General features: G+C 40.8%; 1 protein-coding gene across 2 annotated transcripts in view; it reads left to right on the top strand.

The window, feature by feature from the left end:
* Window positions 1–16,464, top strand: part of GPM6A (glycoprotein M6A) — a 546,705-nt gene that overhangs the window by 500,861 nt on the left and 29,380 nt on the right. For both annotated transcript variants that reach the window (XM_073577617.1, XM_073577614.1), the window contains exon 4: window positions 14,732–14,885. In XM_073577617.1, the coding sequence (XP_073433718.1) occupies window positions 14,732–14,885 (154 nt within the window). The remainder of the gene's footprint in view (window positions 1–14,731; window positions 14,886–16,464) is intronic.

Genomic DNA, 16,464 nt, shown 5'->3' with positions numbered 1-16,464 from the left:
TGGTAGTGTTTTCTTCTGGTGTGGATAAGCAGTTCATAGGAGTTAATATGAGCGAAGAATTCTTCACTAATAAAGTGTGAAAGGTTTTCATTAACGCTGTAGTAATTGGTGCCAAGCACTGTCAGCCGGTGGCAGCAGGTTCTAATTAGCAGAAGGACAGATGGAACGCAGGAAATAACCCTTATAGAATCCATTTGGCTTCTATACACAGTCTGATAATACATGATTTGTGCACCAGCCTGCAAACTAGAGATGTAGTCTGCAACAGATTTCTAAACATTACCTGTATGTTCTGACTGTGCAGTTGTACTGGTAAATGTGCACCATGAATGGAGCTTACATCTAGTGCAATGGAAAGGTTGGGTAGTGTGAATTCTTATTCTTCCATCACTAGTGACAGAAAAACATGAATGGAGAAACTTTATGGATTCATTGTTTAGGAATTAATTTCTATTGGTTTTCCTATAGAGTCTTAGAAGAGCTTTTTTTCTAACCATAGTATAGTGGTCACCTAATACCATGCAGTGATCTAGTCAGTGAAATGCTGTATAGGGGACTGGTGACAGAGTTCACAATTTGGTTGTCTGCTGTTGCATAAAGTGACTGCTGAAATTTGTCCTGAGATTGGAAAGCTTCTTTAAATATCGTATCTGGCACTTTCTAACCATAAGATGACCATGACGACGCCACCACATTCTACATATAAAGTAAAAAAGTGACCTCCAGAAAACAGGAAATGTAAGTCTTGTGTACACCAAAACTTCATGTAAAAAATTTTTTTTACATCTAAGTCACATCCAAATCTACTTGAAATTATATATAATAATTGGATTTTTTATTCACTTCCCTACCGATAACTAACATTTTACTCCCCCGCATGCCGTAATGATAGGAATCTTAACACGTGAGAAGATGCTTCATGAGGAAGTCACAGGGGAGAACGTGTGCGCATTGATGACTTTCTTTGTCACTCTACAGAGCTAAAGAAAAGTCAAAAATGTCTATTTTTATCTTTAACTTTTTAGGTAAGGAAAGAAAATCTCAGGTGAACATCCCATCAGTTTCCAAACATGTGCCAGTTTATTATCAGGGAGTGTTTTATTAGACTTACTGACAAGAAGTTGAGATTTTTTTTAATTAAACTTTTAATGGAATAGGATCTGTATTGGCTTTGCCAATGTTTTTTTTTTCAAAAAAGAGGGTAAAAAAATGCAAGAAAAACTGTTTCAATTGACATATTTCAGGCAAAGGTTTTATAATTAAACGTGACATATTTGTATCCTTCCATTGTTAAATGTAGAAAAAATTTAAAATGTCTTCTTGAGCGATCGTAAGTAGGACTATAAAGGGAATTTCTAAAGTTATTTTTGGGAAGCCATCCATTTAAAAGAAAAAACACCATATATTACCATAATCAGCCAAGCCCCCCCCGCATCATTGCTGCTACTCCAATAGTCTCTGCTAGTATGGAATTGATGATGATATCCCAGCCACCTAACCCACCAGACATTTAGTGGCCTCAACTGTCAGAGCACTGGTAGCTGTGATGTAATCTCTTCCAATCTGGAAAAACCATTGACGCAGAAGCGCTGGAGCATGAGGCAAATTCCAGTGGCAAGTATGGCTTTTTTTTCTTTTATAGAGATTACTTACCAATGGTAATTTTAATATCCCAACAGAAAACCCTTAAAAACCTTACTTTCTGTCTCACTAGGGATTAAATTGCTGTTAATAGCAATGTATTATAAAATATGGCTTCATGTTCTTTTATAGGATTGACTTCCAACTGATAAGTTTACGGAAGCACTCATAGTAAAAATGTATTCACTAGTCCCATATCAATATGTATGTAGCTTAATGTGGGTGTATTTAATCTTTTACCTATCACCCTCTTTTTCGGTTCCAAACCTCTTCTATACCACATGAGTGTGAAAAAGACTAACCAGGCCTTTTAGGATGGACTGCAAGTAGCTTTGCAATAGCATGTCTGTGAGTCCCAATGTGAATCTTAGGCCGGGGTCACACTTGCGTTTGCAATGCAAGAAACTCATGCAAGTCTCTCGCATCAATACCCGACACTGCCACCAGCACTCGGACCGGAGTGTGCAGCTACATGTATTTCTATGCAGCCGCACACTCCAGTCTGAGTGCCTGCGGCAGTGCTGGGTATTGATGCACAAGTTTCTCGCACTGCACACGCAAGTGTGACCCCGGCCTTAGAATTACATTGGAAAAGCAAACACAAGTGCACACAGGAGATTGAGTGTGATCTGGCTGATCTCATCCACAAGAGGGATTAACCTCTTCATGACGGAGCCTTTTTTAGTTTTTGCGTTTCTGTTTTTCACTCCCCTTCTTCCCAGAGCCATAACTGTTTTATTTTTCCGTCAATATAGCCATGTTAGGCTAGTTTCACACTTGCTTTTTTTTGCAGCGCGTTTTTCCCGCAAAAAAACGCATTGAAAAAACGCATACATAAGCATACAACTGCTGCGTTTTTTTCAAGCATTTTTATGAGCATGCATGAAAAAAACGCAGCGTTTTTATGCGTTTGTATGCGTTTTTAGTGCGTTTTTACCGCGTTTGCGTTTTTTTCCAACATTTTTAGGTGGCCCCTCACACTACCCAAACCATGACTTTACTAACCCTAACCCTGAACCTAACCCTAACCCTAACCCTGACCCTAACCCTAACCCTAACCCTGACCCTAACCCTTAACCAAATCATACTTAACCCTAACCCAAACCCTAAACCCTAACTAACCCTAACCCTAACCCTAACCCTGACCCTAACCCTGACCCTAACCCTGACCCTAACCCTAACCCTAACCCTAACCCTGACCCTAACCCTAACCCTAACCCTGACCCTAACCCTAACCCTAACCCTGACCCTAACCCTTAACAAAACCATACTTAACCCTAATCCTGACCCTAACCCTGACCCTAATCCTTAACAAAACCATACTTAACCCTAACCCTGACCCTAACCCTAACCCTGACCCTAACCCTAACCCTGACCCTAACCCTAACCCTAACCCTAACCCTGACCCTAACCCTTAACAAAACCATACTTAACCCTAATCCTGACCCTAACCCTGACCCTAATCCTTAACAAAACCATACTTAACCCTAACCCTGACCCTAACCCTAACCCTGACCCCAACCCTAACCCTAACCCTGACCCTAACCCTAACCCTAACCCTGACCCTAACCCTTAACAAAACCATACTTAACCCTAATCCTGACCCTAACCCTGACCCTAATCCTTAACAAAACCATACTTAACCCTAACCCTGACCCTAACCCTAACCCTGACCCTAACCCTAACCCTAACCCTGACCCTAACCCTAACCCTAACCCTAACCCTGACCCTAACCCTTAACAAAACCATACTTAACCCTAATCCTGACCCTAACCCTGACCCTAACCCTTAACCAAACCATACTTAACCCTAACCCTGACCCAAACCCCAACCCTAACCCTGACCCTGACCCTAACCCTAACCCTAAACCCCCTTAACTAACCCTAACTCTAACCCAAACCCCTAAATTCCATGGTTAAAAAAAAAAAACGCATATGCAAAAAAACGCATACATGAGCATGCCAGTGCGCACATATGCGCATCCATAGGCTATAATGGCCATTTTTAGCGCAAAACGTGCGCATATGTGCGTATGCGCTTTTTTGCAGGGCCAAAAAATGCAACATGCTGCGTCTGGAAAATACCAACGCACACCCCAAAAAAACGCAGCGCATGAAAATCGCATACATGCGCTTACAAGCGCGCAGGTATGCGCACCCATGTTAAATATAGGGGAAAAAACGCATGCGCAGGTATGCGTTTTTTTCCAGCGCTAAAAAACGCAAATGTGAAACCAGCCTTAGGACTTGTTTTTTGCAGGACAAGTTGTACTTTTTAGCGACATCATTGGTTTTACCATATCGAGTACTCAAAAACAGGAAAATAATTCCAAGTGTGGTGAAATTGCAAAAAAGTGCAATTCCACCACTATTTTTTGGATTTTTTTTTTTTTACCATGTGCGCCAAATGCTAAAACTGACCTGCCGCTATGATTCTCCAGGTCATTATGAATTCATAGACACCAAACAAGTCCAGATTCTTTATTTAAGTGGTGAAAAAAAATCCAAAGTTTGTTAAAAAAAAAAATTGCATCATTTTCTGAGGCCCACAGCGCCTCCATTTTTCATGATCTCAGGTTGGGTGAGGGCTTATTTTTTGTGTACCGAGCTGAAATTTTTAATGATACCACTTTAGTGTAGATGCGATCTTTTGATCGCCTGTTATTGCATTTTAATGCTATGTTGCAGAGACCAAAAAAAATGTAATTCTGCCATTTTGACTATTTTTCTCATTACGCCGTTTAGCCATCGGGTTAATTATTTTTTTCTATTGATAGATTGGGTGATTCTGAACACAGCGATACCAAAAATGTGTATGTTTGATTTTTTTATATTGTTTTATTTTGAATGGGGGTGATTTAAACTTTTATATATCTTTAATTTTTAATATTTTTAAAAACATTTTTTTTAACTTTTGGCATGCTTCAATAGTCTACATGAGAAACTAGAAGCTGTCATAACTCAATCAGCCCTGCTACATACAGGCAATGATCAAATCTCCTGCATATAGCAGAATTACTCATTTGCTATGAGCGCCGACCATTGGCATTGACAACCATAGAGGTCTCCAGGAGACCTCTGGTTGTCATTCCAACCCATCCAATCATGTGACGGGGTCACCAATGGGCAGATTTCCGGCGCATTTGCCGGAATCGCATGTTAAATGCTGCTGTCAGAGTTTGACAGTGGCGTTTACGGGATAACGGCAGTGGGTGGATTGCGATTCCACTCACGGCTGTTCCAGGCACATGTCAGCTGTTCAAAACAGCTGACATGTGCCGGGAAAGAGGTGGGCTCAGTGCCTGAGCCATGACATTACATGCGCCGTACTAGTATGGCGCAAGTTGTGAAGGGGTTAAACCTTGCTGGGAACCAGAAAAAATGGTGATTGCCAAGTACTGTATAACTGTACATTTAACAAACATTATTAAAATAATATTCATAACATAAAAGTAAAAAGTTTCCCCTAAGTGTGAAAAAAGTGGGAAACAATTGTTGAGTGCTCCTAAATACTGTAAGGCTATGTGCACCCGTTTGCAGAAAATTACTGACTGAAAACGGGACTTCTTCCAAGAAAACGCGCGTTTTTTTCCGAGCGTTTTCTGCGCATTTTCTGCACACGTTTTTTATGCGTTTTTTTTCCGGAGCATCCCCAGTCTCATATAAAATAGCTAGAAATGTGTATTTTTCCACAAAATTAATGAGCATGCTGCGTTTTTTACCGCGCTGCGATTTTTTCGTGGCAAAAAACGCATCAATATGCACAAAAAGTGCGGATTTCATTAAAATGAATGGGATGCTTCTTTTAAGTGTTTTTAAGCGTTTGTTTTGGTAAAAAGGCTTAAAAACCGCAAAAAAAATTCTTATGTGTGCACATAGCCTAAAAGCTAAAAAATACTGCCAGAGTAGCCAAAAACTACCAAAGAAATATTAAAAGAAATTTAAAAAAGACATATTACAATTTTGCATTACCTGTATATCGTGGTCTAATAAGGAGGAAAGAACATTAAGGATAGCTGTCAATAGACAGTTACCCCCATAGGAGAGGCATAAATTACTTTAGACTCAAGTGCAATGATAAATAATATATTGGGGTGTTTAGCGATGCAGGGAGGCATGTTTATATAAAGGACAGCAGTAGCAGGGCAGCCATACCTTGAGAAAGAGGGACGGTACCCTCGAAACGCATCGGCAATTGGCCCCTGCATTTGTCCGTCTTCACCGACTGGTGACGTCACCAATCAACCACACCCCCGCTTGTAACGCTATTGCACGGCGGCGTTTTCGGCCGAACTACACCGCCCACAGTCTTTTGGTGAGCGTGCAGAGGACTGCTCCCCACCTGCACTCACCTCTGGACACCTGGATTCCCTCCTAGGACTGTATTGCATATGGACGGACCTGGCACCGGCACTTTATAATTCCAGTAAGTGCTCAAACGCCTTTGTATATGCCGATATACTATTTTACTGTGGACAGTTCCTCATCTCATCTGCTATTAGCGCGACAGCCTCAGTGGGGGTTCTTTTCCCACAGGTACCAGGTTGCGTTTTAATCAGGGCAGGGTGCACACAGTATCTGCCAGGCTGCCAGCAGCTTTTAGGAGTACATTCTATGTTAGTGCCAGTGTATATACTTTTTAGTTAAAAAAAAGCTTGGTTCAGGTACCAGAACAATACCCGAACCTGGTCCCCAAACACATGAATAGGGGGCCCAAACATCCAGTTTTGCCACTGTGTCATGGTCATGACAGCCTGGCAAATATTGCCTCTGTTTGGCGTGATCATTAATGCCAGTCAGAGAGCTGTAGCTCTGACACTGTTAGATGGCAGCGTGAGCCGGCAGCTATGACCAAACGTAAAAAGTTTACCTACAGTCACAGGTGTCAGCTGATGGGACCACTACTCTCATCAGCCTACGCCTGCTGCTGCTAATAAGGCTGAGTGCACACTGTGTGTTTTTGATAACGTTTTTCCGCTCAGAAATGGGCCAAAAAGGCTATGGAATCCTTATGCAAGCTAATTCAATGACAATCCCTAAGTGTGCACATGATCAGTATATTTCCTTTAAGTATTTACAGTGCATTTTTTTCTGCAGCATGTCAATTGTTTTGTGCGTTTCTGCAGAGTTTTTCACCCATTGACTTCGACTGAGTCAAATCTGCAGCAAAAACTCAGGTATATAAATGTTTGGGGATTTGCTGTGGATTTGCTGAGTTTTTGTTTGCATTTTCATGTACTTCCTATAGTGTTCCCCACGCTGTCATCTGTGTGGTAGCGTGGGAAACACTGGTGGCATGGTTCTTCTCGGCGGTAATGCTACCACCGGTTAGACTGTTGGTCATATAGCTGCGGGGTCATGTTGTCAGATGTCAGCATGACCCTGCAGCTGTGACTGTGATCCGCAGTGGTGACCTGCGGTAACGCTAACCCCGGTAAGACTCTCGGTCACAGCACTGCGGTGGTCATGCTGTCAGATGTCAATGTGTCCCTGCAGCTGTGACTGTGGCCGTTGGTAATGCTACCGTTGGTAAGCCCATCAGTCAGAGCACTGCGGGGCCATGCTGTCAGATATCAGCGAGCCCCCACAGCTGTGACCCACAGTGGTGACCCATGGTAAAAAGCTTACCGCAGGTCAGCTGGCATGCGCTTTTATGACTACTGCTCCCATCATGCTACATCTGCTGTCATTGCGAGCAGTTATAGCAGGTACTGCTGAAGGGAGACATAGTTTCATCAGCCGGTGCCTGTGCTCACAGTTAAAAAAAAAAGTAAAATAGTTACATACGTATTCAAATAAAAATAAGAACCACATTATACTCACCTAACACCAAATCCCCGATGCCCTTGTCTCCTAGAAAAAAAGTAAAATAATAAATCAACATATACTCACCTGTCCATATAATCCTGAGTGTCCCACAGTGATCTCATGTATAGAACAGTCAAATCAAGAGAGGAGACAGCTGTACCCGGTCACCTGCAATATACTGACAGGAGGTTATCGCTCCCACAGTGTATCACTGAGCTGCCGTGAGAGAGTTCACCAGAGTTCATCAGCTGATCAGCTCTGGTGCTCTTACTGCATTGCTGCATGAGAACCTTCTAACAGCAGCTCAGCGATATACTGTGGGAGCAATTGCCTCCTCCCAGTGTATCTCCTGTTGTATTTTGGAGCAGTCACATCAGTGACTATTCTCAAAGTCATCAGGATCATCATGGGACATTATGGATTATCTTCTCTGCAAACATGTGAGGAATATTGTGGTTTATTTTATTTTTATTACAGGAGATGTTGGTGTCAGTGGATTAGGCATTCAGTAAGTATGGTTTAATTAAGAATCATTAAAGGAGGCTGTGTTATTATTTCAAATAAAGTACTTTATTCTGGGTGACTGTGTTTTTATAAAATATAACTATGGGGTTACTAATGGATGGCTGTCTTATTACTAACCTGTGGCTTCATGTCACCTGACAATACAAAGTTGACATCAACTATGACATCAAATATGAACCCAACCTGCCACCGCTACAGGGCAAGTGGGAAGAGTGAGGCTAAGTGCCAGATTTGGTGCATCTTAGAGATGTGCCTTTTCTGGGGTAACAAACACCTTAGTGACACAATGTCAATGACAGCTGCTGACACCAAGCCTTAATCCCATTCTGCTGATGCCACTGCATCAGCATGAAAAAGGTGGTGTTGAACCAAGAAATTACATCACAAAACTATTTTTTTAAATATCTTTATTTAGCTCAAAAAGCCTTCATTGCTGTACAAAAACACATGGAGAAAAACGCATACAAATACGCGGCAAAAAAGAACGTTTCTGGCACAGTGTTTTTCCTGCCAAGAGATGCAGAAACCTTGCAGAAATTTCCACAAGCAAATGTGCACATAGCCTAACAGCAAGAGCAGGCGACGACTGATAGGAGTATTCATCAACCCGCGCTTGTGCTGTCAATAAATAAATGTCTGGGTAAATAGTTTTCAATTTGAACAGTGCCAAGATGCGACCATCCATGCTGAAAAGCATGGGAGAATGAGCTGCTGCAAACTCAGCCTTAGTGATTAGCAGTGACGTCATCGATTTTACCACATGTCACTGAGGCTGCACTTCCAGCCGGGCTCCGGAACTGCGGTGACCTCAGTGAGATCACCACTCACACTGTGATAGAAAGTCTCATGATACAGCGCTGAGCTCAGTGAGTCACCGACTACTCTCTATGTTATTAGTGGCAGCTGGTGTAGGCTGATGAGAGTAGACCCATCAGCCGATGCCTATGACCATAGGTAAACTTTTTATCTCCAGTCACAGCTGCTGGCTCATGCTGTCATCTGACAGTGAGGGAGCAGCAGTGCTCTGACTGGAGGTAATGATCTTGCCAGTGATCAGAGCAACAGGTGTTTCTCTTGCTGATATGCAGATGACAGTGTGAGAAACGCCTCGTGTTTGGGGTGCCGAACACAAACAGTAACAAAGACTTCCTGGTTAAGTCCTTGTTCAGGGTCTGTGCCCAAACAGTAGATGTTCAGTATGGACCCCGAACTTTACTGTTTGGGTTCACCCATCTCTAGGAATGATCTCTGAAAGGGCTAAAGTTAAAGATGACACATTTCCTTTGTATTTTAGGCAAAAAATATATTTCATCTTTCACATTTTAAAGATTACGAAAAGGAAATTGGGCAAAAATTCAAACGTTTGGCACCCTGCATGGTTAGTACCTAGTAGAACCTCCTTTTGAAAGTATCAGAGCTTGTAAACACTTTTTGTAGCCAGCTGTCACGATTGTGTCACAACTTCCTGGGAGATCTGGGCTTAGAAAATCATTACATAGTGTGAATCGCAGGTCTTCCATTTAGCCTGTGTGTTTCATGTCCCATATTAAATGGATTTTGTATACATTGGTGCTGAAGAGGTTAGCGACCCTTTCTATGCTGGTTAGAAACCTGTAGCTCCATTTCACAGCTCCTCCTGACCTGGTCATTTCATCTCTCTATAAAATCTGGTCAGATCTTCTCTTCCTCGCCAGTGAAAGTTTAGTTCCTGATTCCTTCGAGTTGCTGTGCTAAAGTTGGAGATCATTTTTGCTGCTGGAGATTGCTGTATGCTGTTTTTGAGTGTATGTTTTCCTCATTATCCTATTCCCATTTGGTTTGTACATTCCTACCTTTCCCTATAAATCTCTCTAGCTTTGGTATGTATATTGTATATTTTTGTGTGTTTGTTGCTTTTTTGTTATCCCTGTTTGTCTTGCGTGTTTATACACTAGCATTTCTGTCCCATGCCTCCTGTGGCAGGGGTCAGCTTAGGGTATTAGAGGAGAACAGTAAGGCACATGGCCCAAACTTCCTCACCATCAGAGCTACCTTTGGGAGCAGGGATAGTTAGGGCCCCAGCCCTAGGGACGGCACAGGGTCCCTTCCCAAAATCATATACAGTCTCAATGTGACAGCAGCCAAGAGTCTTTCAATTCTTGTTTGAGGGATTTTCACCCATTCTTCCTTGGAAAATTCTTCAAGTTCTGTGAGATTCCTGGGTTGTCTTGCATGCACTGCTATTTTGAGATCTAGCCACAGATTTTCAATTATGTTAAAATCAGGGGACTGTGAGGGTCATTGTAAAACCTTCAGTTTGAGCCTTTTAAGGTAGTCTATTGTGGATTTTAATATGTGTTTAGAATCATTATCCATTTGTAGAAGCCATGCGGTTTACATCTAGAATTTGATGAAATTTCATTGAATCAATTCTTCCCTCTGCCCATGAAATTTTCCCCTTGCCATTGGCTGCAACACAACCACAAAACATGATGATTAATCCACTCCTATGCTTAATGGTTAGTGAGATGTTTTTTCCTGAAATTCTGTGCTTTTTTTCTCCATACATACCTTTGATTATTGTATCCAAAAAGTTTTATTTTAACCTCACTCGTCCATACAACTTATTTCCAAAATGCATCAGGCTTGTTTAGATGTACTTCTAATGCTGAATTTGATGGTGAGGACACAGGAGAGGTTTTCTTCTGAAGACTCTTCCATGAATGCCATATTTTTGCAGTTGTCTTTGACCAGTAGAACAATGTATTATAATTCTTGAGTCTGCTGAATTTTTCTGAAAGTATTTTGCAGTCAAGTGGGGGTTCTGATTTGCCTGTGTAGCAACTCCACGAGCTGCTCCCACTGATACTTTGCTTGGTCTTCCAGACCTTATCTTGACCTCCACTGTTCATGTTAACTGCCAGTTGTTAATTACATTTCGAACTGAGGAAAATGCAACTTGAAAACACTTTACTATCTTCTTATAGCATTCCCCTGCTTTGTGGACCTTCACCATTTTCATTTTTGGTGTGCTAAGCACCTGCTTAGAAGAACCCATGACTGCTGTTTTTTGGCACAAGGTTAGAGGGGGCTTTTTTAAAAAAAAAAAAGCTGGGAAATTTGCATCAACTAGCCCTTTCTTAACGATGATAGTGAGCAAGCCATAACCTAACAGGCTAATAAAAGTCTGAAAACTTGGTCAAAGTTATCTGAGCACACAAATCTCCAAGGGAGTCCCATACATATATATATATGTGGAGAAAAAAGTATTTAGTCAGCCACCAATTGTGCAAGTTCGCCCACTTAAAAAGATGAAAGAGGCCTGTAATTGACATCATAGGGAGACCACAACTATGAGCGTCAAAATGAGAAAACAAATCCAGAAAATCACCTTGTTTGATTTGGCAAGATTTATTTTTTAAATTATGGTGGAAAATAAGTATTTGGTCATTAACAAAAGTTCATCTCAATATTTTGTTATATACCCTTTGTTGGCAATGGCAGAGGTCAAACATTTTCTGTAAGTCTTCACAAGGTTGGCATACACTGTTGGTGGTAAGTTGGCCCATTCCTCCATGCAGATCTCCTCTAGAGCAGTGAGGTTTTGGGCCTGTCGCTTGGCAACACAAGTTTTCAAATCCCTCCAAAGTTTTTCTATTGGGTTGAGATCTGGAGACTGGTTAGGCCACTCCAGGGCCTTCATATGCTTCTTACGAAGCCACTCCTTCGTTGCCCTGGTGGTGTGCTTGGGATCATTATCATGCTGAAAGACGCATCCACGTTTCATCTTCAATATCCTTGCTGATGGAAGGAGGTTTGCACTCAAAATCTCACGATACATGGCCCCATTCATTCTGTCATGTACATTGATCTGTCATCCTGGTCCCTTTGCAAAGAAACAGCCCCAAAGCATGATGTTGCCACCCTCATGCTTCACAGTAGGTGTGGTGTTCTTTGGATAAAACTCAGCATTCTGTCTCCTCCAAACATAAGTTTTGTTTGTACCAAACAGTTCTACTTTGGTTTCATCAGACCATATGACATTCTCCCAATATTCTTCTGGATAATCCAAATGCTCTCTAGCAAACGTCAGACGGGCCCAGACATGTACTGACTTAAGCAGGGGGACACGTTTGGCACTGCAGGATCTGAGTCCCTGACGGCGTAGTGTGTTAATGATGGAGCCTTTGTTACAGTGGTCCCAGCTCTATGCAGGTCATTCACTAGATCCCCCTTGTGGTTCTGGGATTTTTGCTCACCGTTCTTGTGACCATTTTGACCCCTCAGGGTGAAATCTTTTGTGGAGCCTCAGATCAAGGGAGATTATCAGTGGTCTTGTATGTCTTCTATTTTCTTATTATTGCTCCCACAGTTGATTTGATCACACCAAGCTGCTTGCCTATTGCAGATTCAGTCTTCCCAGCTGGTGCAGGGATACAATTTTGTTTCTGGTGTCCTTCAACAGCTCTTTGGTCTTCACCATAATGGAGTCTGGAATGTAGCTGTTTCAGATTGGGGACAGGTGTCTTTTATACTGATAACAAGTTCAAACAGGTGCCATTACTACAGGTAATGAGTGGAGGACAGAGCAGCCTCTTAAAGGTGAAGTTACAGGTCTGTGAGAGCCAGAAATCTTGTTTTTATGTGACCAAATACTTATTTTCTATAATAATTTGAAAAATAAATCTAGCCAAATCAGACAAAGTGATTTTCTGGATTTGTTTTCTCATTTTGACTGTCATAGTTGTGGTCTACCTATGATGTCAATTGCAGGCCTCTCTCTCTATATATAGTTTGCCTAAATTACAAAGGAAATGTGGTATCTTTAACTTTAGGCTCTTTAGATATAATTTCTTCTTCAACTTTCTTAACAGTTCACAATAACAGTAATTTTGACCAGTAATGCCCATACTTTTACATGCCACTGTATGTATCATTTATCATTGCACCTGAGTCTAATGTAATTTATGCCTCTCCTATGGGGGTCACTGTCTATTTACTTCATGTTCTTTCTTACTTCATTATACCACGATATATAAGTAAAATTTTGCATTACATATATGTCTTAATAAAAATTATTTTAATATTCGATTGGTGGTTTGTGGCTACTCCAGCAGTGTTTTTTTCATTCTAACAATTTTTAGCAAACTGCAATAATCAAAAGCACAAATCAATATAAGAAACTATGGAATATATCTTATTCTAAAATAATATGCTTCTTTCTCCACTAATGAGTCATTTTAATCCCTAACATCTTGCTACTAAGCTTGTTATTCAATATGAAAAATCAAATCCATCTTGCCCAAACAAGATGTGCTGCCAGTGCAGTGACTTGTCATTTTGCAAGACATTAAAATCTATGGAGTGGGTATAGGGGAGAAGAAAGCAGCAGTGAGAGAAAACAAAACAGAAAATACAGATTCCAACTTCTAGCTAGGTAATCCCACTACTGTATTCACAGCTACACAGCTCAGTACAGCTGTACAATAATTTCCTGCTATCAGAGGGAAAAGAGCAGGAATCCCTCTATGTTTAGTGTGTTTGAAACATTATATCAGTGTCCACCCACTAGCTCAGAGTAAATTACAAGTTGAGATACAGCCTGCAGATGGGGAAAGTGCCTAGAATATGGTATTCATCAAACACACATAGCAGCTTATTCTAAAAGAATAGTTCCTCTTTAACCACATTCACACTAAGCTACACATATATTGTAAGTAATTAGAGAATAACATTTTCATCAGCTTGCTTTTTAATAACACAGTGTAAAACCCCTTTAATTGCATATTGGCCTAATCCCTCAATCATGAGGATAACTAGAACAATGTTATTTACAATACTAAGACTCCAACCTAAAAAAATGATAAGGATGTTTTTTTTTTCATTTTATACTAGCTTGGCCCGTGCAAAATTTTCACACATTGGTCGTCGTGGGTGCAGGCAATTTCAGAAAAAACAAGCTGGTCAAATGTAAATGTATTTCATGAGATGATGAACACAGACAGGTATTTATAAATGTAGATTGGTAATACAATAAATTGGTTTGATAAGTAGGGGCCAAAAAATGTCTTACGGTTGAGGTGCCACCTGCAGGTCTTTGTGTCTTTCTGCAGGTTTATGAAAATGAATGTGTATTTAGTGATAAAATCATGAATGTGTGATTTGTTTGGCTCTTTTCTTGCTGAAGGGAGCAAGTTTACCTTTCAAATGCTGTATCATGTGTATGTGTGGGGCGAAGTAATCAGTGAAAAACAGTGCATGTTTACAAATGTATTTGCATATGTGACTCCAAATGTGTTTGCTTATGTGACTCACCTGCAGTGAAGTGTGCAATCCTCCAATGTGCCTGAAATAGGCTGGGCAAGCAGTTCGGCAAGCTGGAAAGCCCCCAAGGCCAATGTTTGGATTTGTTTGTGATGTATGTAAGCAGCTTTGTGGTAGTGTGCTTTGGAGTAGTGTGCTGCCACCTGCAGGTAATTTGACCTTTCAAATGGTGTATCATTTGTTTGTGTGGGTGGAGTATGAACGGAGCAAGTGTGCAATTCAATAGGCAGTGCATGTTTACAAATGTGTTTGCATATGTGCCTCGCCTGCAGTGAAGCGTGCAATCCTCCCATTTGGCTAAAATAGGTTGGGCAAGCGGTTTGGCAAGCTGGAAAGCCCCCAAGGCAAAGTTATTTACAATACTAAAACTCAAATCTAAAATAATGAAAAGGATATTTTTTTTTTTCATTTTATATATGTGAGCTCCAATAATAATGTGTTTGTTTCTATTTCAGTTTATTATGCTGACATACCTGTTCATGCTTGCCTGGCTCGGTGTCACAGCATTCACCTCCCTACCAGTCTACATGTACTTCAATATTAGGACCGTTTGCCTAAATGCTACATTAGTCAATGAAGCTAACTTTTGTTTGGATCTTCGCCAGTTTGGTATGTGAATATTATATTTTATTACAATACATTTGTATAATAATTTAACACTGGTAATATTACAAGTGAATCTTAAAAATAAAACATGAAAGTGATGGAAAACAAGATTCATGCATAACCTTAAAGGGGATGTCTAGTTTTCTAATAAAAATCTGCAGTCACTGTTTATGACCGCTAACTTCTGAATCCTTACAGCATGCGTACTGCATGCTGTCAGGATTCTCCGGAGTTGCCGGCAAGAGAGGGCGGTCTGCACTTTGCATACATGCGGTCATGTGATGACTATATGAACTCGGTTTCACTAAGGGGCCAAGCATGTCTAGTCGCAATGTGGCCAGAAAGAATCAAATTGGCAACAGCAGAGTATCCTGACAGCATGTGGAACGCACTCTGTACGGATTCAGAAGACTGCAGCCATGGCGTGAATGCAGTCTTTTTTTATATTTAGAAGTCTAGACAACCCCTTTAAGGATATGTTCAGATTAGCTCTTATCGGTTCTGTGGGGTCTGCATTTTGATGGCAAGAATAACAGACTCCAGTGCTATCCACGCCACTACTATTTTATTAAACTTAAATCTTTATTCTCTGTTCTTGCATTACAGTATACTTTGTATATGGGCTCATAATCTATGCCACTTGCTGCAGCAGGATAATTGGCGTATTTTGCAGAGTGAGACCTTTCTACTATTCGTTTTTCCGCTGCTTTCTGCTATGCTATTACTTCCATGTATTTTTTTTTTTTTTAAGTCATCATGTCATAATACAATATGGAAATATGTTAAGTCTAGTGCTGTCAAACAATGGTGGGAGCAGGTGACATAAAGCTCATCAATATGGAGGACTACATGGCAGCCCTCTAGTGATGATATCTTGCTGATAACAGTGATTTTATGAAATCTACAGCAAGCAGCCCAGTAAGTGACACATCGCTGGAATCAGTATCTCTGTCTCTGCATTATATTGCTCTCTGAATCGGTGGCAAGAAACTGGTGATGTATTGCCTTCAAATGATACACATATTAATGGCAGAAATTCAAGGGTCAGCCTCAGATTTCTGCTGCAGATCCTCTTGTGAAATACACGTAGGCAAATCCTTGACGTGAACATAGCTGCAGATTTGTTGTCGAGACTGAAGACACGTCTGGTGAGGCTTTTGCCACTTGTGCATAGATTTATGCAAACCTAGCTTAGACATTTCTGCAGCAAATCTGCTTTGTGTGAACAAACCCAATGACATAGGAAGAAAACATAGATTATGAGAGCACTAATCCTACGGCCACATCTGAAATGCTCATAAAATGAAATATTAATGAAAAAGCAAAACAGCCAACCTCTGCAAGCAAAGCCCACAAAACTCATCCTCATGAATAACACAGATAGTTATGAAGTGTGTTAATTTGTTGGAATATCTCATTATCCACAATCTGAAAAAACCTTAAATAATAAATGAATTCTCTTAGTATTTTGTAACCACAAAATCATCAAGAATCTGGAATTATTCCTACACAGCAGATATAAGAACAGATAATAGTCCTCCTGTTTTCCTCTAATATGCCTTTTTTAATAGTTTAGGTCACA

The sequence above is a fragment of the Dendrobates tinctorius genome, unplaced genomic scaffold (assembly GCF_039654945.1).
Source record: "Dendrobates tinctorius isolate UK_male_01 unplaced genomic scaffold, ASM3965494v1 ptg000008l, whole genome shotgun sequence".
Classification (NCBI taxonomy): Eukaryota; Metazoa; Chordata; class Amphibia; order Anura; family Dendrobatidae; genus Dendrobates; species Dendrobates tinctorius.
The sequence above is the reverse complement of the archived record's forward strand: the minus strand, read 5'-3'. Positions and strand labels throughout refer to the sequence as shown.